Source organism: Rana temporaria, chromosome 1 (assembly GCF_905171775.1).
Source record: "Rana temporaria chromosome 1, aRanTem1.1, whole genome shotgun sequence".
NCBI lineage: Eukaryota > Metazoa > Chordata > Amphibia > Anura > Ranidae > Rana > Rana temporaria.
Window position 1 is genome coordinate 112,957,693 of NC_053489.1, and position 26,515 is coordinate 112,984,207.

At 40.1% G+C, this 26,515-nt stretch overlaps 1 protein-coding gene across 1 annotated transcript in view; it reads right to left on the reverse strand.

Moving 5' to 3' along the window:
* The window catches only part of EDIL3 (EGF like repeats and discoidin domains 3), an 862,525-nt gene that overhangs the window by 302,115 nt on the left and 533,895 nt on the right, over positions 1–26,515 (reverse strand). The window contains exon 6 of the mRNA XM_040341735.1: positions 21,855–22,036. Coding sequence (XP_040197669.1) covers positions 21,855–22,036 — 182 coding nt within the window. The remainder of the gene's footprint in view (positions 1–21,854; positions 22,037–26,515) is intronic.

The following is a 26,515-nucleotide window of genomic DNA, read 5'->3' on the forward strand; positions in this document are numbered from 1 at the left end:
ATGTTAGAGAACCAGTAAGTGTCCAAATAAAAAAATTCCAACAGGAGTTTTATAAAGCACTAAAAGAAGTTGAAAAGTATGATCGCTCATCAAAACTTACTGTTGAAGAAGCCATCCTTGTTTATCCAGAGATCGTTAGTGATGTGGCCAGAATAGTTACTGCAATGCCACCCACCCAAGTCAGTGTCGAAAGATTATTTTCAGCCCTAAAAATAATAAAGTCTGACTTAAGAGCCTCTATGAAAGAGGATCTGGCAGAGGCAATTCTCTTCCTTAGAACTCTACATTGAATTGATTTGCATTTGCTAAGCCTAGAACTACATTTCAAGATTAATATAAACCATTTCTAGGTTTTGCAGATTTTGTTTTTGGTTCATTATAGATGAGCTTTGTTTTTGTTCTAAAACAACCAAATAATGTGGTTTGTATTTTTGAACTGGTAAAGATCCTGTTCCTGATGTTTATGCCTGCTGCTACTATCCAGTCACTTGATTGTTTTCATTGTGTTTGTCTTTTGCTTAAACTGTGCAATACAGTAGACTGTTGGCTTCCCAGCCAGTAGTCCTGTGGTAGGTTGCGTTTCTTTCCCTCAAGGAATGTATAAAATACATTTGCATATTAATACAGAGGAGTCGGAGTCGGGGAGTCGGAGTCGGAAGTACATAAAACTGAGGAGTCGGAGTCGGAGTCGGAACATTTATCTACCGACTCCACAGCCCTGCTCACTACTTTACATTGTCGCAAAGTGTAATTCCTTCAGTGTTGTCACATGAAAAGATTTAATAAAATATTTACAAAAATGTGAGAGGTGTCCTCACCTTTGTGCATATGTAAGTTGACATATGCATATGAATTCATCTACCTTTAGCTTTGGATCTACTGATGATTTTGACAAACAGTTTTTGAGGATAACCCCTGTGATAATATGTGTCATATTTTTAGTTTTGATATGAGGAACAATAAATGTAGACAGCTATTCCTGTCTATGTGCCATGTTACATGCATTACCTTAGAAAATTAGATAACATTCTTACCACTTAAGCTTCTAACCATAATAGATACAGTCATATTTAGTCAATGACTGATTTTTCCTTGACCTTTCTGAATTTACTTTTCTACGAAAGGTTTGTGGTACGAATCATAAATCAATTAAACTGTAAAACTCTTCAGCTGAAGTGGCGTTTGTCTAGTTATTGAGCACCTGGTTTTCTGTTTTTAGTGTTGAAGTACAAAGGGACAGATAACAGCTAAACACCACAAACAGCTAGTGCACAATTATAACTTTGGTTCTTAGTATTTTCTATATCAGCATTTCGTGTTCTATTTCAGTGCTTGTACCATTACAGTTTTAGGTGGGGTAATAGCTTTTTCTTTATTAAGACAATTGGTAAAGTAAAGAAAGTAATGTGTGTTAGGCAAGTAGAGTGATAGAAGGAACGGAGACCCCTGATATTATGTACTACAGAACCAAAATTGTTGCACTTCCTCCAAACCATGCAATTAAATCAAAACACCCTACCTAAAACAAAGATTTCACTGATGAATTTAGCTTACTGTTAATTTGTAGCACACATCCCCATTATAAATGGGCATTGAACATGGGATTTTTTAATTCCTTGATTGAAAAGATCTTATTTAGTGCTAGTACTATTATAATCCCTAACTTAAACCTAAACCAAAATAAAAATATATTATATGTTTTCCACCATGCTATAACGTCACTTGTCAACTAAACCATTGAAAGTAAGACTTTGACATTTTGTGCAATTTAAGGGGAAACTTTTTAAGTTAACTTATGGTTTAAGTTTTAACAGTTCCATCTATGATCTGCTTGAAGATCTTCTCTACACAAACATTTTTTATCAGTTTTGGATGAATCTGGGAAGTGTTAGAGCCTCTGTCATGTTCGTATTGCTGTCTAGGCACCTGGTGACGGGTGAGGGAAAGTTTGGGAAAATCTTCAGCGTTGATCAAAAACCCCTCAATTTCTGACTACAACAGATATTTATGAAATATGGTTAAACATATATATTCTACCAAAAAAAAAAAACTATTTTATACATATTTATTCTATCCATATTAAATATAGAAAGCTGCAAATCTAATTTGTATCTGTAAAAAATATCATCGCAAGTACTAAAATTCTTATCTGTGAACATCTATTTATAAATGTTCAGAAATGGTAAGACCGTCCAGCAATCATTGTAGGCAAATTAATTATCTGATGTATTGCTGCAAAATGACTAAATCCCATTCGGCAAGCACTCCTCCTTTCTCTAGAAGAAAGTCTGCTGAAAGTATGCCCAATGGACCCAAACTTCCGAATAATACATTTCAGAACAAGTCTTTAAGATCGATTTTATGCATGTGAAATCATATCACATGCATATGATCAAATGTAATATTTGTAGCACTACCCCCAAAGGAGCTGCTGGTTAGTTTTGGGCGGCATGGTCCCTCTATTTCTTCGCCGTCTAGGGTATCCGATGAGAGTTAAGAAAAACTTTAATGTCCACACTTTAGGCTTATTTTTCTTTGTTTTATTTACCCAACGTGGTAAAATAATACAAGTAGTAGTTGAAGAGGTGAAAGGGTAATAGATGTATAACTTTTGTTCGGAAACACTCCTGCTTCCAGCAACGTAACTTTCATCGCCACTCTAGCCTGTGAACCTGGATAGGCCCCTCTCACTAACCTAGCAGCCAGGATGTCACACGGAAACTTGGTAACGTCTCTGCCACAGACCTTCCCAAAGATGGAGATATATTCGGTCCAGAATTCTCTCAGCACAGGATTAAGCACCCGGATCTCTCTTGAATAAATTCTTGTGAACTTGAAACTGACAGGCGACCATTACTCAGCCTCTCAGTAATAGTGCGTCCTTCGATGAAGTTCTAGGCCTCTCCTGAGATACCAGCCTCTTGCTCGGTGCTCTCCAAGACAGGTTCTTCATCAAGTGGCTTCCTCCCTCAGGACGGAAAACACAGAACCACTCTGCAAATGTAGACCCAGTCTGACTAACAGGCCTACTTAGTAGATCACAACCCCGGACCAACGTGGTCCCGGAGCCAGGAACACTTGAACATGCACCCCCGGCCAGGAGGGCCACACACAGGGGGTGGTGGGATGACAGACCATGATCGGCGACGACCCCAAACTAATGACGTCTGTCCCTTAAGTACTCCTCCCCAGCATGCACAGTGGGACAATCAACTCCCCCTGATTGGCTGCTGAAGAGGAACACCAAAAACACCTTGACCTGACTGCTGCCACCCTCGGCCTGGAGTGATAACGACACCCCAGACAACAATAGTGGTCACTCACAGTACATCCATGGCTGGAACAGAGGCCCAAATTTTGTGAAAAATCATACAGTCTGAGTCAACTAACTCTCAGACTACCCTCTAAATTTCAAACAGCACCGGCTTGAAAGTAGCAGGCCGCTACATAGTGCATTTGAAATAGAGGAATATATGGGAAATCTTCCCATGAGGACACTTATTCTGGTGGTGAAAGGCTAGAGTTCCCCCATAGATATCAATGCATTGATAGGCTATAGTTCCCCTATACTAATAATGCACGATAAGGCTTGTTAGAGTTCCCCCATAGTGATTAATGCTTGTATGAAAATGTATCCTTGAGCTTCTAGGAGAAGCCAGGAACCTTGGCAATATTATTATGTCCTATGCAAAGAGCATAACATTAGATATGCTGCAGTAGAAACAAGATATCTGTCGGGCAAAAAGAAGATTGCTATATTTTATGCACGGTGTATAGTTGTGACGAATATTACTTGTATAACCTAATTACTTAAATATGATTGGCTGGGACAAGGGCGTCCCTTTCTTGTATGGTTTGATAATAACTAAGTACGCATTAGAAATAAAGTCTAGTTTTGGACATACCATATGTGCGTGTGGATGTTTTTGACTACCAATGCATTGGGGAGCTTCCATACATCCAGATTGTCCTTAGAACCCGGGTCTAATTGAACCAGCAACCTTACAGGTGGTAATGGCCTAAGAAAGGATTTATTTTACTCTGGAGTGATCTTTTCTAACTTCCTATTTAGAAGACTTAAATAAAATCTCATTAAGGAGACAAAAAAAAAGTGACAAAGAAGTTTTTTTCTTTAGGTATACTTGATGGGTTATTTTTAGAAATATTTTTTTTTTCGTTTTTAGGTATGTAAAATTAGCTTTTTTTGGGTATAATAAATCCATAGAATTATCATATGTAGCATAAGTACCAGTGGCAAATATATACAAATTAAAAAAAATGCCTCATATAAAACTGCTTAGTGTCAAAAACTGATGTAATATAAATTTGCCACCCACACACCTACATTAAAAACAACCATGTCAATTTTTAGAGGCTGAAACATTATACCAAGAAAATGGTAATACTAAGTGACATTTCATATTCAAACAGCAGAAATGGCACAAAACCTCATTACAAACAAATTTGTCCAATCAAAAGGTCGGTAAAAGCTACATGAAAACCCATTACAAGTGTGAACCTGTCCATACGAATAGACAGGCTAGCAACATTTTTGATTGCTATTGTGGGTTGTTAATGCTATTATTGCCCACCAAATAGAGGCTCCTTGGGAACACAATAGAATGACAAGATAACCTAACAAAATTATTCTTTCACATACATGTAATGTGATAAAGCAAAACATGGCAAAACCTGCAGTGTTGAACAAGATGCGATTTCAAAGCTATTTACAATTTTGCCCCAGAGCAGTAATAAAATAGATGTGTTTTGCTGAGGTTTCAGACTATTCTGACTTTTATTGCTGTGTTTCTGTTTCTCTAGACCAAATCCGACTTGACATATAACACCAGTAGCATTTTCAGCAAAAAATATCTGTAGCATGTACATATAATAAAACTTTTTCGTTGACAAACTTTTTACCCATGAAATACTGGTTAAAATACAAGACCTCAATAAAATCATTAGGATATTCATCAGTCAGTGTCAAATACTGTACATGCATTCAAATATATACTGAATTGTGTATTGTGCATATATTTTTGCTGTAAAAAATCATAGAACGTTGTATTGGCATTGCATCATCTGTGACTGCAAGATATTGGAAGCTAATGGAATCATCTAAAGAGATAAAGCTAGAGATAAAGATAGATATAGAGATATAGACAGAATAGAGGGAAAGGGAATAATACATCTAATTTGATAAATACTACTAAAAACTGACAAATATTACAAATGTTGCTAGCATCCTCTTTTGTTTTTTACCTGGTTATCCTGTGAATAACATACTTCCTGTTCTTGGGAGGCTACACAGAGCCACCTATAACTGGCCTTCGCAGTAAGGAGCACATGGAAGGGTGAGGCATGTCAAACAAAACCAAAGAAAATTCCCAGTTTACCTTACAAACCAGCCTACAACCAACCCAATTATCCAGAAACAGTATGCATTAAAAACAGGGGTTTTGTTTGCACACATTTGCAAATACATGCAAAAGCTGCAGAGCCATTTCATGGCACCCCAATATTATCTGCAGTCCTACTTTTATAATTTTTTGGACTTCAAATATATCTGCTTTTATATCTCTATTATATGTGGTCAAAACCATTAGGAATGGGAAAGAATGACCTAGGAGGGCTCAAGGCTTTGAGCCTGACAGCATGGGCATACGGTCGCCCCTCCCCTTAATGATAAATAAATACAATTTAGTTAATAAATATATAACGATATGTTCAAGTTAACGTATTTGGGGCAATGTCCCTTTAAGAGAATTTCAAATGCAGGCTGGGGGCGGGGTTAACAGTCCAAGACTATTGGGAATTACCCAGGTGGACATGTGACCATTGTGGAATGTTCTGGAAAGGGGCTTATTATATATATGACCTTCTCACAGGTGTATTCCCGCCAGTTCCCAGCCAGGCAGTAGCACTCAGCACGGCCAGACATGCCGCCACGGACCGTTGCCGTGGCTGCCTGTCACACAGGAAAGAGAGGGCAGCAGCACTGCACGGCTGGAAGGTTTATTACCTGCTATGCAGCGCCACGTCAGCCTGAGGGACAAGAAGAGGAGAGTCCGGTCCCCATCGCCACCCAGAGGGACCAGTGTGCAGGTGAGAGGAGCGTCATTCATGCAGAGGACAGAAGCAGTGTCTGAGGTTGTAGGTGTGGAGAAGCAATCTCTGCCCAGTATAACACTATCAAAGCATGAGGCTGCAGGCAGTGCGAGTGTCACAGACATTCCATGTATGGCCACTGGAGGCAAAAGGGAGCAGCATTATGCTGAGTCAGTTTTATACCAAATGCTCAAGCGCCACCTGGTGGCTTAGGTGAGTTAGCACACACACACTTAATAGCATTAAGCAGTCCATGAATAGATTAGCTGACAGCATGAATACACCTGTACAGGAAAGTAGTCAGTATGGAAATTTTTGGTCTAATGAGAACAGAAATTCTGTCAGCATAAGTAATTTAAGTAATGTAAATAATGCTCCGTCAGTAAATTGTAATCATCAACAATTATTACCAGCGGAAATTAATACTGTATATCTAGCACATTGGTTCCAGAGGTATGTTTTAAAGAAACACTACCATGCGAGATCTTGCCATTAGGTTACCACCTTTCTCCTCAGAAAAAAGACAACATTTGGAAAGGTCAATATGTTGATATTCTGTCATCCATTCTTCCATCCACAAAAGAATTTGTCAACAGATCTGACAAAAAATCAGATGAGCAAACTGAGGATGATAGGAGAAGACCAGTGGCGAGGTCTTTTAATAATTGGCTACAGTCATTTGCTATATACTCCAGTGTATTAGGTGAGAAACACCCAGAGTATTGCAGCAGGCTGTTTAAAACATATGGAGCATGTGTTAGAGGCATATAAGGCCGCGTACACACGATCGGTCAAAACCGATGAAAACTAACTGAAGAACCGTTTCATCGGTCCAAACAGATCGTGTGTAGGCCCCATCGGTCAGTTATCCTTAGGTCAAAAAAAAGAGAACTTGCTTTAAAATTTCCAGCGTCCTGTGGGGTATGTGGTGTGGACTGGATCACGTGATGATCTTATCCTGCTGATGTATTGACATCTACTGGAATATCTGTTACTAGCGCAGCTTTATACTATCACCATATTTGTAAATTCCCCAAACCACCTCCCCCATTTTATCATTTATCAGGTGAGGATGCCTTCAAAGCAAATGGCTCACTTTAGAATGGTGTATCAGAGGCGGCGAGGAAATGACTACCTATTTGAAATCATTGACCATGTGAGCTAACTCACGCCATTTATTATTAAGATCCAATCACCTGCCTTGCACCCCCCATATCTGCCCTCCTTTGACGTGATGGTGCCCTGGAGGCTACTGTCCAGTTGCTTGCCTTGCCTAAGTGTTGTATAATATATATACCCTATATGCAATAGCATGTTACTAGTGCATTTATTTGTTATATTTATTTATTCTCTTAAGCTTTACTTTAGCTTTCCTTTTGGTTAGCCATTAACTAATGGGAGATGTGTGCAATATGTTAAATCTTTTATCGAGTTTAAAGTCTGCTGTTTCCATAGCAACTATCCCCTTTTGACACTTTTTAACAATTGCTAATCTCTTGACAACTGTATGTACAAGAATGTTTTCACCTACTATACTTTACTTCATAAATGATGACAATGTGCAGTAATTTGTATAAAACTATAAGAATACGAATAATATCTACCCAATGATATTAGGCAAAGACCAAAGAAGAGAACACAATTATTCAGCATTTTTCAAAGGACAGGTGCAATTTAAAGTGACCCACACAAATAGCCTTTTTTTTTTTTTTATGTCATGTTGACAATTAGTAATATTAATCAGCTGCTAGAACTTCATAAAGGCATGTATGCAGTGCGTATTACAAAAATGAGATCAATATTATTCTTCACTGCACAGTGAATAAAGAATGTTTTCTTATGGGCTCTGCAATGTAATTTATGATAGTCAATGTAATCGATTTCAGAGCATCAAGGTCCTTGTATTCTAATTTTTATCTTGTATTACACTGAGGATGCTAAAACAATTGCTAATTTTTTAATAAGTAAAAACCAATTATTAATTTTTAGTTGGCAAGTTGGCAAGGGTACAGTGGCAGCACTGCTTTCCCTGGTTGTCACTTGCAGAGTCATTTATTTTTGAAAAATGGCTGCAGTTAGGTAGGAGTAAAGAATAGATATTTGGAGAGTTTAGCTTTGAACACCGAATCATGTAAAAGGAAAAAAAAACAGGGTTTCATTGGTTGACTGAAGACAAAAAAGCAATGTTTCAATTTACAGGCATACCTCACTTTTAAGTACACAATGGGGTTTATTTAATATCACTGGAGAGTGCAAAATTAGGCTCACTTCTGCATAGAAACCAATGAGCTTGTTCAATTAAGCCTGGTAATAAAACCTGTAAACTCATTGGTTTCTATGCAGAAGTGAGCCTGATTTTGCACTCTCCAGCGATAGTAAATAAACCCATTGTGTACTTAAAAGTACATTGTGTACGCCTGTACTAATGAATATTCAATATGCATGTTTAAAATCTTTTTTAATTCTTTATTTCTTTTCTTTTTTTTTTTTAAGAATGCGGTTTACACAATACACCAAAAAGGTAACATATCTCTTCTTCAAAGAGTATACCAAGAAAGGAAATACAGAACAATCAAGTTTTGCATGGATAATAGGATCAATCAGAAATTACATGAACTGTTATAGAGTAAAATAACCAGTAAGTGATCGAAACGGGAGGTAAAAACTGACCAATATGGGAAGGGAAAAGAAAAAGGTTGTGGCATATAATAGAAAGGGAAACAGGACCATCCATGTAAGTGGCGACATGGGGGGAAGGCATAGGGAATTACAGGGGTCAGGGGAAGGAAAAAACAAAGAAGAAGCCCACCCCAGTGCCAGAACAGATACGGAGCAGATTTGAAAATGTAGGGCCAGATCCACAGCCGCCGAGCGCAACTTAACTTTTCAGAGTTAAGTTACACTGCCGCAAATCTCCCAAGTTAGGTGCCGATCCACAAAGCACTTACCTGGAAATTTGCGGCGGTGTAACTTAACTCCGTCCGGGGCAAGGCGTTCCTAATACAAATGGGCGATTCCCATTTAAATTAGGCGCGCTCCCGCGCCGGACGTACTGCGCATGCTCCGTCGGGTAACTTACCCGACGTGCATTGCGCTAACTGACGTCGCTCCGACGTCATTTGCTTAGATGTTAACGTAAATGGCGTCCAGCACCATTCACGAACGTCTTACGCAAACGACGTAGAGTTGAAAATTTCGACGCAGGAACGACGGCCATACTTAATAGGGCTTAGTCAAATAGGACTCAGCCCTATTTTTACGCGGCGTAACTCGACGTAAACGACGTAGATTTAGCGCGACGGGCCCGTCGGAACGTTCGTGGATCGCCGTAAGTGTTCATTTGCATATTCTAGGCCGGCCGCAATGGCCTCGCCACCTAGTGGCCGGCCTAGAATTACATCCTTAAGATCCGACAGTGTAATTCAATTACACATGTCGGATCTTCTGCCTATCTATGGTAAACTGATTCTGTGGATCAGTTCCATAGATAGAAACAGGGATACGACGGCGTATCAGTAGATACGCCGGCGTATCCCTTTTGTGGATTACCCCCGTAAAGTCTAACCACGTCTTCTTGAAGGTTTCATGCTTATTCAGGGAGGAGAGAATAAAGTCTTCCATATTACAAAAGTCATCAACTCTGCCTAACCAAAGAGAGACCACAGAAGGACTTGTGTCTTTCCATTTTAAAATAATACACAATTTGGCGGCATTCAAGAGATGACAGATGATAAATGTATACATTTTGTTTGAAATTCAAGAATGATGAAGCAGAAAGAAGGCCTGATCACCTGGAAGAGTGAAATCTGTGAATTCCTGGGAGATATGTTGTACTTTGGTCCAGAAAGGGGTCAACATTGGGCAAGACCAAAATAAGCAAAACAGTGAGCTCCTCTCTGAGTGGCAATGGCAGCAGGTATTGGGAATATCAGAGGTTGGTTTTGTGTAGGAAAGAAGGGGTTCTGTACCACCTTTATAGGATTCTATAGTTACTTTCCTGGTGTCTGGAGTAATTTAGAGAGAGTATCCTTTGTGAAGGAGAGAGTCATTTGTAGATCCTGCTCGCATTGAAAAAGGTAAGGAGTAGAAATGAGTTTCGAGTTCAAGTTGAACGTAAGTTCGACTCGAAGATCGGGTGTACGTCCGTTCCCTGAACAGCAAATTTTGTGGGGCATTCGCAGAAGATTCGAGCGCCGCGGAACACCCTATACTGCACTGCGATATCACAGTGCATTGCTGTATGATGATTAGCCAAAGCATACACCTGATCTGCATGCTTTGGCCAATCACAGCACACTCCTCAGCGAGAGCCATAATTGCCCAAAGGCAGGGTGCCTTTGGCCAATCATGGCTCAGGGGGACTAAGTCCACACCCCACACTATATAAGACTGCTTACACTATATAAGGCTGCCCACACTATATAAGGCTGCTTACAAAGGGCTTGTATAGTGTGTTATAGGGGACGGCGATAGAGAGATTGAGCTAGATTAAGCAGGCAGGTTAGTTAGTTAGTTAGTTAGTTAGTGGCAGTATATTTTTATGTATATTGTATATATACAGTCAGACTAGTGTACATATATATATATATATATATATATATATATATATATATATATATACACAGTATATATATGTGACAACAAAGGGACATGCGCTCCAGTTGCAAATGATTTTTATTCAAATAAATATATATACACTCTGCATTCAGCGTAGCCTATAAATACAGTATAAACTCTATATTTAGTCAGTACAGGCAGTGTATTTGATATATTCAGTCAGTACAGACATTATATTTGATATATATACAGTCTACTAGTGTATATATGTATGTATATATATATATATATATATATATATATATATATATATATATATATATTCTGCATTCAGCGTAGCCTATATATACAGTGCATTCGGCGGTGTATATTTTCAAATACACTTCAGGCAGTGTACACAGTATATAATACAGTGTAGTGTGGTGTTAAAAAAAAAAAATACCCATCATGTCAGGAAGGCCTCCAAGGAGAGATGCTCACAGGCCACTAAAAGAGGGCAAGCAGCCTCTGAAATAATATTTAACAGGAGGGGACCGTTCCTGCACCCAACAAGAGTAACTGCGAGAGGTTACAGTGTTCTGGCACCACCAACACCTAAGGCCCAATTCTTTAGCAGAGCATATAATGGAGTCAGTATAGTATATATACTGCAGTTCAGAGTATATAATGTAGTCCGTATAGTATATATACTGCAGTTCAGAGTATATAGTGCACTCAGTGTAGTATATATAATACAGTGCAGGGTATATATTGCAGTGTACAATATATAATATAGTGTATTGAAATGGTTAAAGGGAGCCCTATGACAGAATTAAGAAAAAAAAACGTAATGGGTTGCCCCCGTCCATACCAGGCCCCTTGGGTTTGGTATGGATTTTGGGGGGAACACCACACCATTTAAAAAAAATGGGGTCTAGTTCACCTTAATATCCATACCAAACCCGAAGGGGGAAACTCACGCTGTTTTCTTTTAAGAAAATGTATGTATATTGCCAGGATCTGGCAGAACATTACAGCCGTAAGAAATTTTAAATGACAGTTTACCTTTAGAAATGTAATTTTGCTGTAGTCCATTTCAAAACATGGGAAACATTTTCTACTTTACAGGCATACTAAGGACACCCCCCAGGCACGGTATTTAAAGGAAATTTTCTTTTTTACTGTTTCACTTTAGGAATTCTTAAAATCACTGCTCCCGAACAAACTTTTTTTTTGCATTGATACATGTCCCCTGGGGCAGGACCCCAAACACTTTTTATGGCAATAACTTGCATATAAGCATATAAGCCTTTAAATTGAGCACTTGTCCCATAGGCTTAACGGTGTTCGAATGTTCGCACAAACTATTTGTCGCAAGTTCTGGTGTGAACCGAACTTTTGGCTCATCTCTAGTAAGGAGCTTTATAATGCTCCTGCAGTTTGTAGAGAAGAGTGTAGACCTTGGAGAGGAAGTGTGTGAGTGGACCCATATCAGATCGTATGGTCTCAGGCCCCGTACACACGACCGAGTTTCTCGGCAGAATTCAGTCAGAAACCTCGATCGGAGCTGTATTCTGCCAAGAAACCCGGTCGTGTGTACACTTTTGGCCGAGGAAGCCAACGAGAATCTCGTCGGGTCAAATAGAGAACATGTTCTCTATTTCCTCGTTGTTCAATGGGAAATTTCGGCTCGCCGAGATCCTCGGCGGCTTCACAAGGAACTCGACGAGCAAAACGATGTGTTTTGCCTGTCGAGTTTCTCGGACGTGTGTACGGGGCCTTAAAGTATGCAATTGGTTTTAGAAAAGATACAGGGGGAGGTAAGGAAGCTATAAAGTGCCTTAAATGGAAGGTCTTCCAAGTTATCAATTTAAAAGGGCCTGTGGTCAAGGTGTGAATGACCAGGGTAGGCCACTGACTGTTGGTTGATATTTTCCGTAAGAAGATTGTAGAATGGTCCCACAGAGGAAAGCTAGGAATGCTGGATTACCCAGTATAGGGTAAAGAGGGAAGTGCATCAAGGATATACCATATTTTAAAAAATAATGCTCAGAACACTTACTGGAAGGACCCAGTAGTGGATGAGGTTGGATGGTGAGATGGTAGGTCAGGCAGGCACCACTATAATCTATAGAAGGGAAAATGTGAGAAGGCTTGTTCCAGGGTAACTCACATTTTCATATTTTTGTGCCTGCTCCAATCAAGTAATCTCACTAAGTGGCATGCATCATGGTATATCATGATGTCTGGGAGTGCATTGCCTCCCTAAGTTTTCAGACGGGTCCCCAGTTGGCGTTTAAGTGTGGAATGTTTATTCACCTACAAATATTTAAATATTATATATATATATATAATATAACAGTAAAGAGTGAATAGATTTGAGGAAAGAGGTTGGGATATGAATGGGTAGAGTTGACAATAGGTACAAAAATTTAAGAAGTATAGCCATCTTGAGAATACTGTATTACGATGAACAAACCAGGAAAACCAACCTTTGTCCCATTTCTGTAGCAAGGTTCACAACTTCTGCAGTAGGGGAGTGAAATTAAGAGAAGGTGTCTCTTAAAGCGGAGGTTCACCCAAAAATCAACTTTCTGTCACTAGATCCAGCATACTGCTGACATCTGCAGTATGCTGTATTTTTTTATTTTTTTTGTACTTATCGTTTTAGCGGTGTTTCTTCTCCGGCTCAGAGCGGGGAATCCTTCGGGGAGTAGGCGTTCCTAAATCAAGCGCAGTTGATTGACGGGCTTGGATAGCGCGTCACGCCATCCGGAAATAGCCGACATGACTCTCGGCTGCTTACGGCGCTATAAGGCGCCTGCGCCTGCCATGTAGAGCTGACTGCGCAGGCGCCGTAAATTGCCGAGAGTCACGTCGGCTATTTTCGGAAGGTGTGACGCGCTATCCAAGCCCGTCAATCAACTGCGCTTGATTTAGGAACACCTATACCCGGAAGGATACGCCGCTCGGTGCCGGAGAAGAAAGACCATTAAAATGATAAGTACAAAAAAAAATAAAAAATCCAGCATACTGCAGATGTCAGCAGTATGCTGGATCTAGTGACAGAAAGTTGATTTTTGGGTGAACCCCCGCTTTAAGTACACAGAAATTAAGGTGCTGAGGTATTTGAATGCCCAGTGAAAATGAAAGTTGGATGTAAGGATGCAAACCATCATTGGGGGCAAAGCAACTTTTAATTTTTAAAGTTCATTTTGAGGGAAACAAGTTCACTGTAGGTCTCAATTTACTTCATGAGGTTAGACTGAAGCCTCGTACACACGCACGCTTTTCTCCGCCAGCAACAACAAGAAAAAAACTGCTGGCAGAGCTTTCTTGCTGTGTGACCCGTGCGTGTGTACGAAGCTTTGTGGTTTCTCGTCAAGAAAACTGCCCAGAATCTCAACGAGAAAAATAGAGAACCTGCTGAGAAACCCGAGCGTGTGTATACTTACCTGTCTCCATGGAAACCCGTGCATGCTCTAAATAACTTTGATGCATGCACGGCAACTTTAAAGGCATAGGTAGGGTGAAGCAAGATAGCGGCGACGGCATCGAATGTGACGAGCACATGCTTGTTGTAGTCGATGATTTCACCGTGTTCGTGCCATTAAAAAGAACGGCGGTTCTTTTAAATCTTATGCCGCGTACACACCATCGTTTTCTGCGATGGAAAAAAACGTCATTTTCAAAAACGTCAATTTAATTGACCGTGTGTGGGCAAAAACGTCGTTTTATGTCTTCTAAAAAACGACAGAAAAAAATTGAAGCATGCTTCAATTTTATGTGTCGTTTTTGGCCGACGTCGTTTTCTGTGTTCTAAACATTGACCGTGTGTACGTAAAAACGTCGATTTAAGCCCGCGCATGCTCAGAAGCAAGTTAGGAGACGGCAGCGCTCATTCATGTAAAACGACTGTTCAGAATGGAATCAGCACATTCGTTAAGGTGTTTTTCAGCTTATAGACAAGAAAACGAAATTTAAAGCACAGTCACTGAAAATCACGAATCGTATCTCACCAAACTTTTACTAACACGCAGCAACACGATATCAGCAAAAGAGGCCGTCTTCCGCATGGAAACGACCCTTTATAGTGACGTCGTGCGTGATTGACGGAACTGCGCTGTGCTAGAGCGTTGTGAAAAAGCGATGGTGTGTATGCTACGTCGTTGTTCAAATTGAAGTTTGAAAAATGACGTTTTTTTAAAGCACATAAAGCGTCGCATTTTTCCATCGCAGAAAACGATGGTGTGTACGCGGCATTAGGTGTGTACACTCGGCCAGCAAGAGAATCTTGCCAGGAATCTCGTCAGGAAAAACAGTGTTTTTTTCCTGACGAGAATCCTGGCCGTGTGTACAGGGCTTTAGAGATATGTGGAGCTGTAAAAGGTAAAGAGAAAGTCACCTACTCTTAAGCCTGTTATATTTGGGTTGGAGCGCACCTTGTAAAGAAAGGGCTCAAAGGATAGCAACAATGGAGGATTACGGGTATCTCTGTTTAGTTCAATTTGTGAAATCTAGTGCCACAGGTTTACCAGGAAACATAAATCATTACATTCCATGTGTATGAAAATAGCCACATCCAACCTTTAGGTTGGTTAACAGCTCTGAGGTTTTCAAGGTGTAAGCCTCTCAGAAAATGTACAACCAACTTCAAATTTTATATAAAAAAAAACAAAGTTTATCCTTCTTGGCTCTACCTAGCTAGAAGGTTGGTCATATTGAAAACGTGACCAATATGACCAAACTATCTACTGTAGGCTGGGTTAAACAGAAAAAAGTTAGAATTTTAATATACAATTTTGTGTCAGCTGTACAATTTCTGTGAGGCCTTGTACACACGATCAGTCCAAACTGATGAAAACAAACTGAAGTTCAGTTTCATCAGTCCAAGCCTACCGTGTGTATGCCCCATCTGACTTTTGTCCTTCAGACCAAAGTTTTAGAACTTGCTTTAGAATCAGACTAATGGACGCCTGACCGATGGTTAGTATGCAAAAGCATCGGTTCAAAACCCCCGCATGCTCAGAATCAAGTCGACGCATGCTTGGAAGCATTGAACTTCGTTTTTTCAACACGTCGTTGTGTTTTACATCACTGCGTTGGACTCGATCGGTTTTTGAACTGATGGTGTGTACGCACATCAGACCATCAGTCTGCTTCATCGGTGAACCGATGAAACTGAACTTCAGTCTGTTTTCATCAGTTTGGACTGATAGTGTGTACAGGGTCTGAGACTATTTACCTCAGAAATCCCAGAGATGTGTTCAAAAATACATCGGGTCCACCCATGTGCAAAGAAAGTAGAATTTTATCAGGGAGGTCACATTATCTCTGCACAATACCTGTACAGACAGACAGTTGAAAGACACATCAATTAGGAAGCGTCTGAAATGCAGTTAGACAGAATGAATAGATAGCGTGTCAGCAGTTCCTTAAATCAGGAAGAGATACATTCCAGAGAAGGCTCAGAACAGGGGTAAATGTAGGTGGAAAGACGGAAAGAAGAGGAGAGATAACAATGAGCTAAGATTTAGTTGATACACTGCCAATTAAACAGCCAGACATATGTGTATGAGACGCTTAGAAGGAATGATCAAAAAGAAGTCTTAGATTACAGATATAGTTATCAGAGATACATTGGCAGACATTTTCAAGATAAAAGGAAGACATAATTGAAACATACTGATCTAAACGGCATGCTTTGAATAAGCAGCTGAAAGGGTCTATGATATTATTTAAGCTATTAAATAAAACAGGAGACAAATTATAGGAATTTTGGGATAGCATGGTGGTCAGGTCTCATGTTCACCAATGTGCTTGACACTTGCTTCATGTGCTCTTATTTGCCAAAATTCAGCAGCTCTCATCAGAAGCAGGAGAATTATCTGGTCTCTCTATAAAGAAGGAACACAATACCAACCTCTTCTAGACACATACTGGCATACAGAAAAGGAAAAGAAAGGTGCCTCTAAGTGCACTATGCAATTTTTTTAAAGTGCACAAAGAGTTAAATGCACTTGCAAGATCGTTGAGTGTTAAAAGACATGATCAAATCAGGAGTCCTCATCTGTGGCATGTGTCCATCCTCAGCATGGTGGTAGAGAGCAGTGTAGAGCCGTCCAGCTGTAAAGAGTTCTAATACGTGTTGGAGAGAGGATGCAGCAGGGAAGCCTGTGTTCCGGGTTCACTGCGGGACACATAAGGCTGATGATGTCAGTGGGAAGAAGGGGGCAGTAATGCGTTTTGGAGCATGTGCGGCTCTTTTGTCAGACCTCTTACATATAAGAACTCTTTACAGTTGCTGGACGCTTGCCACAGATGATGACTCCTGATTTTATCATGTCTTTTAACACTCAACGATCTTGTAAGTGCTTTTAACCCTTTGTGCACTTTGTTAAATTTTGCATACTGCACATAGAGACGCCTTTCTTTTCCTTTTCTATATCTTCAGAATCTAACCAAATCTAACCAAAGTGCTGCCAGAATTGCCATCTCATCACTACCATCCCCATGACCAGCTATCCACCTCCACCAGACCGCCCTTATCGCCTCTCTGTTACATACTGGCATACAGTATGAAGAAAACTAGGTGCAATGTGTGCCCACCTTGTGGATTCTTGATGTTCTTCCTACTCCAATTTTCAAACAACTACTGTACATGTCTACTGCCTTGATCAATTATAATATTCCATATTCCTAGTAAAGGCTAAACTCATATGTTTAATGATCAAGAGGTTCAACAGTGACTTGGATAAATCTAAAGATATACCACAAACTTACTTCAAAAACGTCTTTCATTCACACCTATTTCTAACAACACAGGTCAATGGTTAATCCTCCCTCTCCAAAAGTGTATATACACCATTCTGTAACACACTCTGTAATGACCATCATATTATGCATAATCAAAGACAATCAATATTACATAAATAATTAATGGCCAAAACATCATTAAGCCAGTAAAATGAAAAGGAGATTTTTGTACACTGTGATCAGCTAGGTATATGCTAATCAACCAAACATGGTCTGCAGTTGCAAATGTCAGCCCTTGAGATCAAAAGGATATACTGCCCTATTAACCAGTATCTCATACAATTTTAATGAACAGTTGGCCTAATACACATGTATCAATGCATGCTTACTGATTGTCAATATACTATAGATTACATAAGGAAGTTACCTTGAAGTTGCTAAGCCTAAGAACAAGCAAGCTACAGCTTAGCATTCTTTACATGTGGTGACTTAATTTGTTTTCTCTTTTCAGCCTTTCTTATTTTATTGCCACCTGGTAATTAAGACAATTATACAACTCCTGGCGAAACTCGCTATTAAAAATGGCAAAAATGCATTTTTCTGGAAGCAATGGCACCAGTGGCTGAATTATTTGGTCTACACAGCAAGTATGTAATAATTCTAACCCAACCTTTTAAGACAGGGGACAGCCTTTCTTAGGTATCCCACATAGGCTTTCCTTATCTACAGTTATGGTTTATTGTATACTACAATGTTGCATATTGCATCATCACTCATATGTTCCCCACTCCTGTACCCCTTAACCTCTCATTTGTCTATGTACCTTATTGTAAAAAGAGCAATTACCAATCCTGTCACCATTGATTATTGTTTGTTAATCTTCTTTGCTTACATCCTTAAAGGGGTTGTAAAGGTTTGTTTTTTAATTTTCTAAATAGGTTCCTTTAAGCTAGTGCATTGTTGGTTCACTTATCTTTTCCTTCGATTTCCCTTCTAAAGCCCTGTACACACGATCAGTCCATCCGATGAGAACGGTCCTAAGGACTGTTCTCATCGGTTAACCAATGAAGCTGACTGATGGTCTGATGTGCCTACACACCATTAGTTAAAAAAACGACTGAGTCCAACGCGGTGACGTAAAACACAACGACGTGCTAAGAAAAATGAAGTTCAATGCTTTCAAGCATGAGTTGACTTGATTCTGAGCATGCGCAGGCTTTTAACCGGTGCTTTTGCATACTAACCGTCGGTTTTGACCGATCGGTTAGACGTCCATCGGTTGAATTTTAAAGCAAGATCACTGGTGGAGCACCCCAGCAGAAGAGTTAAATGACCACTCTGTGCAGTCATTGCACAGAGCAGGTAAGTATAACATGCTTGTTATTTAAATATATATATATATATATATATATATATATATATATATATATATATATATATATATATATATATATATATATATATATATACACACAGTACAGACCAAAAGTTTGGACACACCTTCTCATTCAAAGAGTTTTTTTTTATTTTCTTGACTATGAAAATTGTAGATTCACACTGAAGGCATCAAAACTATGAATTAACACATGTGGAATTTAACATAACAAAAAAGTGTGAAACAACTGAAAATATATTTCATATTCTAGGTTCTTCAAAGTAGCCACCTTTTGCAGCAGACACTTCTCTAGAACTGTTAAGAGGAGACTGTGTGAATCAGGACTTCATGGTAGAATATCTGCTAGGAAACCACTGCTAAAGAAAGGCAACTAGCAGAAGAGACTTGTTTGGGCTAAAGAACACAAGGAATGGACATTAGACCAGTGGAAATCTGTGCTTTGGTCTGATGAGTCCAAACTTGAGATCTTTGGTTCCAACCCCCGTGTCTTTGTGCGACGCAGAAAAGGTGAACGGATGGACTCTACATGCCTGGTTCCCACTGTGAAGCATGGAGGAGGAGGTGTGATGGTGTGGGGGTGCTTTGCTGGTGACACTGTTGGGGATTTATTCAACATTGAAGGCATACTGAACCAGCATGGCTACCACAGCATCTTTCAGTGGCATGCTTTTCCATCCGATTTGCGTTTAGTTGGACCATCATTTATTTTTCAACAGGACAATGACCCCAAACACACCTCCAGGCTGTGTAAGGGCTATTTGACCAAGAAGGAGAGTGATGGGGTGCTACCTCTTGAAGCTCATCAAGAGAATGCCAAGAGTGTGCAAAGCAGTAATCAAAGCAAAAGGTGGCTACTTTGAAGAACCTAGAATATGAAATATATTTTCAGTTGTTTCACACTTTTTTGTTATGTATAATTCCACATGTGGTAATTCATAGTTTTGATGCCTTCAGTGTGAATCTACAATTTTCATAATCATGAAAATAAAGAAAACTCTTTGAATGAGAAGGTGTGTCCAAACTTTTGGTCTGTAATGTATATATATATATATATATATATATATATATGTATATATATATATATATATTAGCCTTTACAATCACTTTAATAGACCAAAAGATGGCAAATAAGAAAAGGTCACTCTTATGGTTTACATACACTCAAAATCCAAATTCAGCAAATGTTTATTTTTCTTTTGAATAGAATGAAAAGAGGAGATATATTTGTCAAGTGTTATTGTTCTAAATCCTCGTACACACACACACGTTTTTCTTGGCAAGAAAGCTGCTGGCAGAACTTTCTTGCCGAGTAAACCTTGCGTGTGTACAAGGCTTTGAGGTTTCTCGTCAAGAAAACTGCCCAGAATCTCTATGAGAAAATTAGAGAACCTGTTCTCTATTTTCTTGTCGTGAGATTCTCTGCCGAGAAACCCGAGCGTGTGTATACTTACCTGTCCATGGAAACATGTGCATGCTTGAAATGACTTTGACGCATGCACGGTAGCTTCCAAGGAATAGGTAGGGTGAAGCAAGATCTCGGCGACGGCATTGAATGTGACGAGCGCATGCTCGTCGTACTCAATGACGTCACCGCATTTGTGTCATTCAAAAGAACGGCGGTTCTTTTGAATGGAGTATGTGTACAATCGGCCGGCAAGAGAATCTTGCCAAGAATCTAGTCAGGAAAAACAACGTTTTTTTCCTGACGAGATTCTGGGCCGTGTGTACAGGGCTTTAGTGTCTACATTCCAGAGATTTTGTCTTACCGTAAGAGACTAATAAAACAAACTATCCAATGAAGATACAGAAAGCATAATAAAAAAAAAATAATCTGTATATAACAGGGAAATATAAGGACCTCTGCCCCTTCCCTTTTTCCAGGGTGAGCCTATTTCTTCCATCGCTTGCCCTGGTGTCACAAGGAAAAAAGTGTGGCTTCTCAGTACAGCTACTGTATAAGAGCGAATCTTAGCTTTTCTCTACCCTACTGAAAACTAAAACTATGGTTTTGCTGAAGTTGATCCGTAATCCTAATCCTACTTGCTCATTATCTTTTATTCAGTTTTTTAATTTGTACATTTTGCATTTCTCAAAAAACACATTGCTTATGGAAAACAAAGTTAACAATACAAATGTTAATGATAATTAGGGATGAGCTTGAGGTCCACCTTGGATGTTTAAGCATTTGTATGAACGCCTGCACATTTATCTGTTTAGTGGGAGCTGAACAACCTAATTAATAGCTGTATTATTTTTGCTATTTTACATGACAGCTTCCCTCTGTCAATGGTTGTTAAGGATGCTGAAGGGTGGATGCAATTATTACTTAGCAACTGGAAGATGCTTTTTTAAAGCTGAACTCTACCCAGCTGCAGCACTTTCTATTGCCTGTTCTTTCAGTCAATTTGGTTAATGACATCAACGGGAACTTATATCACAACCACTGGGCCAGGGTTGTGGGGAAGAGGCCCTTGTCCTCATTAACATGGTAACAACATGCTTTGCCAGGGGGGTCTTCCCTGACAAATTACCCCCCTATATTGAGGGACCTGGTATGGTTGGGGGGGGGGGGAGTTTGCATGCTCATACTCCCTCTTTCCTGGCCAGCCAGGCTGCATGCTAAGGTAAGGGTCCTGTATGTTTTTTGGGGGGGGCACTACATGTTTGTTATTTTTTTTCATGATTTTTGTGTGGCTTCCCCTTAAAATCCACATCAGACCAGCATGGCCTGGTATGAGTGAGGGTTGAACTTCAATTTTTGTTTATTGTGGGTGTCCTCCATTAGCATCTATAGCAGATCCTCGTGTAGGATAAGTGTCTGGCATAAATGAATGGAATCCCCACTCAGCTTTGTTTACAAACAGAACAAAGCAGCCAATTTTTTTTATATTGCCAGTCAATTTGACTGGCAATATAAAAATACTTGTTTACTAAAATTGCACGGTTACCTTCCATTAAAATATTACATTTGTTAATATTACATTGGTTATACTTCTTAAAGAAAGCAACAAAGGGCTTTAACACTCAGCTGCAAAGAAAAACAATAGATAGTGTTTACCTGAATCCATGGCCACCTGTCGTTTTCTGCAGATGTCCAGGCATTGACAAGTCCTTTCTTATTCAGTCGGGCAAAATATGGGTACCATTTTTGTAATCCAAAAAGAGCTCTGTGAGTTGAAGATGCTGTTACTTGTTGGTTTGAGATGATCCCTCCTTCCATACCCAGTGGTCCAGAACATCCTAATAAAAGTAAATTGGATCATATTATGTATGATATATTTATTTTGCTTACAGGAATTCCCTAATTAAGAAAGGGGTAAAAGTACCTTGCCAAAAGAGGAGGACTAGGAGCATTTTGTCTGAGAGGCAAGCAAAACAAATTAACCCTTTCATGGTATAGATTGTTTTTTGTGTGGCACATAGTTGAGGAGTTTTGTACTGGGGTGGGCAGAGCCTGATGGGGAACTGAGAGACAAGTTCCCCTTCGGACTTGGATTACTTGATTACAGAATGGATTGACAGTACACTGTAGTGGGCTAATCCATAGCTGCTATCCAGTCCAATAGTGACTTTTAAATCCACCTACTGCTGTGCATTGTCAATCGGACCCAATGGGGAACTAATCTTAGCTTCCCATCAGGCTCCACCCACCCAGTAACAAGTAATTTCCTAAATATGGGCATTGCCATATTTAAGTAACACCATCCATTTTGCTTACTTACATTTAGCTTTTGGCCAGGAAATCTCACATTCAACAGCTAAATTGGGTCATGAATTCAATCCTGTTCAGGAAGCTGTCACATACATGACAGCTTCCATGCACAGGCACGGCCTGCTCTGAGTAATTGTGTACCTCCTATATGCCTACTCAGAGTTGTTCATAATTACTGCTGGTTTCCTAATATAAGAACTGGTGATAATTCCTTTAAGAATTTGTTTCTGCCATAGCGACAGGTTCCTAAAGTGGCAGTAGTAATGATGCTTGCCTGAATTAGAAGCAGGTAGTTCTTCTTAGGGGAACTACCACCACAAATCAATAGGGCTATTTTGAATTTTCTTTCTAAGTGACCCAAGGTGCCATGGTGCAACATCTTTCCACATACAGTTTATATGTTAGAAATACTGCTGCTGCTCTCAGAAAATGATATGGCTGCACCTAAGTAAAATACAAATTAAAATACAATGCTATAATCACAAAAAAATGAAATCCTCATCTTTCTGCTTCATTTAACAACTGAGCACAACACATTTAACAATGTGGCCTTACTCCATCATTGGCTTCCTTTATATCTTGCATACAGTTAAGTTGGGTATACACATTCAGGTTCAACCAGGTTCAACCAAGTTGAACTTAAAAAAATAACACAATGATTTTCCAGCAAGACCATTGAACAGAAGGTGGCTGGTAACGAGTTTGTTACCCCCAAAAATACAGATCCTGTTCTGTTAAAGCATGTTATACAGCACAGTGCTTGTGCTGTGTCATTTGGACCCCTGTATCACCTGAAATACCTTGGTAATCCTGCCTAGCTATGCCCACCCCTCTGCAAACAGACCACGATAATCATGGCTGCTGAGCCCTGACATCATGATCCGTTTGCTTGCCTCTGTCATCCGTTGCCTGCTATCTGTCTTCTGACTCCTGTGTCCTACTCCTCCTCCCCCTCCCCTCTCTGTTTGTACAAGGTGCATGCCCCCCCCTCCTGCTGCTCTAACTGCTCTCATATCTTCTATTACATCTTCCTATCGTCTCTGCACCATTATAAGAAGTTTCCCTTTACCTGTGTTCTGTAAAAATACTGCACGATTCTACCTGTATGAGCTCCACTCCTGCCACTCAGCTGTTTGTCAGCGGCTTGGCGCTCTGTCTCTAGTCTTTCCATATCCTCCCCGGTTGACGGAACAGAGGAGATGAATCAGCTGAGCGCCCGGAGCGGAGCTCGTACAGGTAGAATTGTGCAGTTTTTTTTTATAGAACAAAGGCACAGGGAAACTTCTTATAATGGTGCAAAGCGGATGGGATGATGAAATAGAAGTGGGTTAAAAACCACTTTAAACTGCCTTCTATTAAGTAGACAGGGGTACAATGTACACATGCACTGGCCATCTTTTGGTATGTGGGTATCGGGCTTTACTCTTCAAGTTCTAGGTTAACTGACACAAAGTAAGTAAATTGTCTATTTCAAAGTCTCTGCCTGGTGGTAGGGTAGTTTGCGTAGCCTTGACAATACATTTTTTACATGTGATACCATGGGTATCTGGTTGAATGTAGTAGGAGGGGAATGGCATAAGATAGTTACAATGGGAGAGGAAAAAAATATAATTCTAGTCTTATAGGCAGACATTATGATCAACAGTTTTGAACAGGGAGCAGATTGCTATATTTAGTATGTTTAGTATGTTTAGTAACTGAGTGCAGCTGTATAAAGGCATACATATATACAATATATACAGTATATAAATGCATATATTAATGATGCACACTTCTAATAAAAATATGTGTATGACAACATTTTCAAAACTCTTAGGCCTTGTACACACGGGCAAACATGTCCGCTGAAAACGGTCCGCCGTACCGTTTTCAGCGGACATGCCCGCCCGGAGATTTCTGTATAATGGCTGTACACACCATCATACAGAAATGAGAGACAATCCGCGCGGACAGACAGCGCGGTGACGTGTTCGCGCCGTCGGCACGACGATGACGCGGCGACGTGCGCGACGCTGAAAGGTCAATGCTTCCACGCATGCGTCAAAGTCATTCGACGTATGTGAGGGATGGCGGCCGCTCGGACATGTAGGTAAGTCTGTACAGATGACCGAACATGTCCGACGGACAGGATTCCAGCGGGCATGTTTCTAAGCAAGTTTAGAAACATTTGTCCACTCAAAACGGTCTGGCGGGCAAATGTACGCTGAAATCCTGTCCGATCGGCCGTACACACGACCGAACATGTCTGCTGAAACAGACATGTTCGGTCGTTTGTACGGGGCCTTAGTTCCTCAATACTGCACCTAATGTGTGATCAGTCAATGAACTGACTATGCCAACAAAGCGACAATCGTCACTATAATAAAAAACAAGTAACCAAATCAAAGAAATTGTAACATACCATATGTATAATAGAATAATATAACAGTCCAATAATCTATCATCTCTGTAATAGGTTGCAAATCCCTACTGCTGTGCAACACAGAAACTGTGTATGTTCTTGTAAATTATCACTATTATTTACCACAATGTGTTTCAAAACCAATATCAGTGTGAGTCCCAACACCCTGTGCAAAAGAAGAACTCACCAGAACAGAAGAACCTTTATTATTTATATTATAGAAAGGTCTCCCAGCACTTGTTTCTTTTAATCCTCAGTTCTGATCTTAGAAGTTTTTCTCTTCCACTCTAAAACATGGCAACATAAGAAAATAACTCTTGTATTGGAAAACCCTTTTAAACCTTTTACTGAACACTAAAACCAAATGCACTCACTTGTCTATGTGCTGCACAACTGTAGTGGTTTTAAATTATGTATATTTTCACTCTGCCAGGTAAATAAGATGACTCTCTCTCAGTGTAGACTGGCCCCCACTTTCTGATTCATTACAGTAGACCCCTATGTCATGGTGTGCTTGACAATGGAGCTGAATTCCAACACACATTGGCTTCTGTTGCCTATCTGTTGTTGGTGCTCCCTCCTCTCCCCTACAGCAGCCACTCTATGACACTGGGCAACAGAAGCTTCTGCATCACATGACTGAAATGTAGCACTCCACAATGGGGCTGAAATCCAAGAGCCGTGACATCACCCTGCTAGCTTCCATTGCCCATCTATTGCTGGTGCTCCCTCCCCTCCCCTGCAGTAGCCACTCCATGACACAGAGGACCAGGAGCTTCTGCATCATGTGACTGCACCACAGTAAATAAAAAAAAAGGGATTATTATACAATGCTGATAAACGCAGTATTACCCGTGGGCCTCGATGCGTATGACCATAGTGAGCAGGGAAATTCTTATGTTCTTAATCTAGCTCCTTTTACTGGTCAGGATGCTGTGAATGACTTGCATAGCGCTACAGATGCGAACTGAATTGCCTCAAGGCGCTTTTTGCAGCCAGTGTCTCGCTGGTTGGTGCAGTCATTGCGCCACTTTGGACAAATCCAATTAACCTACCAATATGTCTTTGGATTGTGGGAGGAAACCGGAGTACCTGGAGGAAACCCATGCAGACACAGGGAGAACATGCAAACTCCAGGCAGATGGTGTCATGGTCAGGATTTGAACCAGTGACCCTTTTGCTACTAGGTAAAGTGCTAACCACTACACCACTGTGCTGCCCTTGCACACACTTTTTTTTACCAGCAGTATACAGAATAGATAGGAGGAGGGGGAAGCAGTATATTTATATAGATTATATAAAGTTTTATTTTCACTTTATTATGTTGACAGTGAAAATTCTTCAATCTGGCATTTTAGTTATGCCAAAAATAGAGGGAGTCATGCACATGTGGAGAAGAAAATCTGGATAGTACTCAGAAGGTTGTTAACTCTATTGCAATTGCAAAACATTTTTTTTAATAACAAAAATGTTATACTTACCTGCCCTGTGCAATAGTTTTGCACACAGCAGATCAATCCTACTCTTCTGGGGTCCCCTACCAGTGCTCCTGGTTACTCCTCTCTTGTGCACAATCATAGGAAGCGCCCTCCTATGATGGCATACA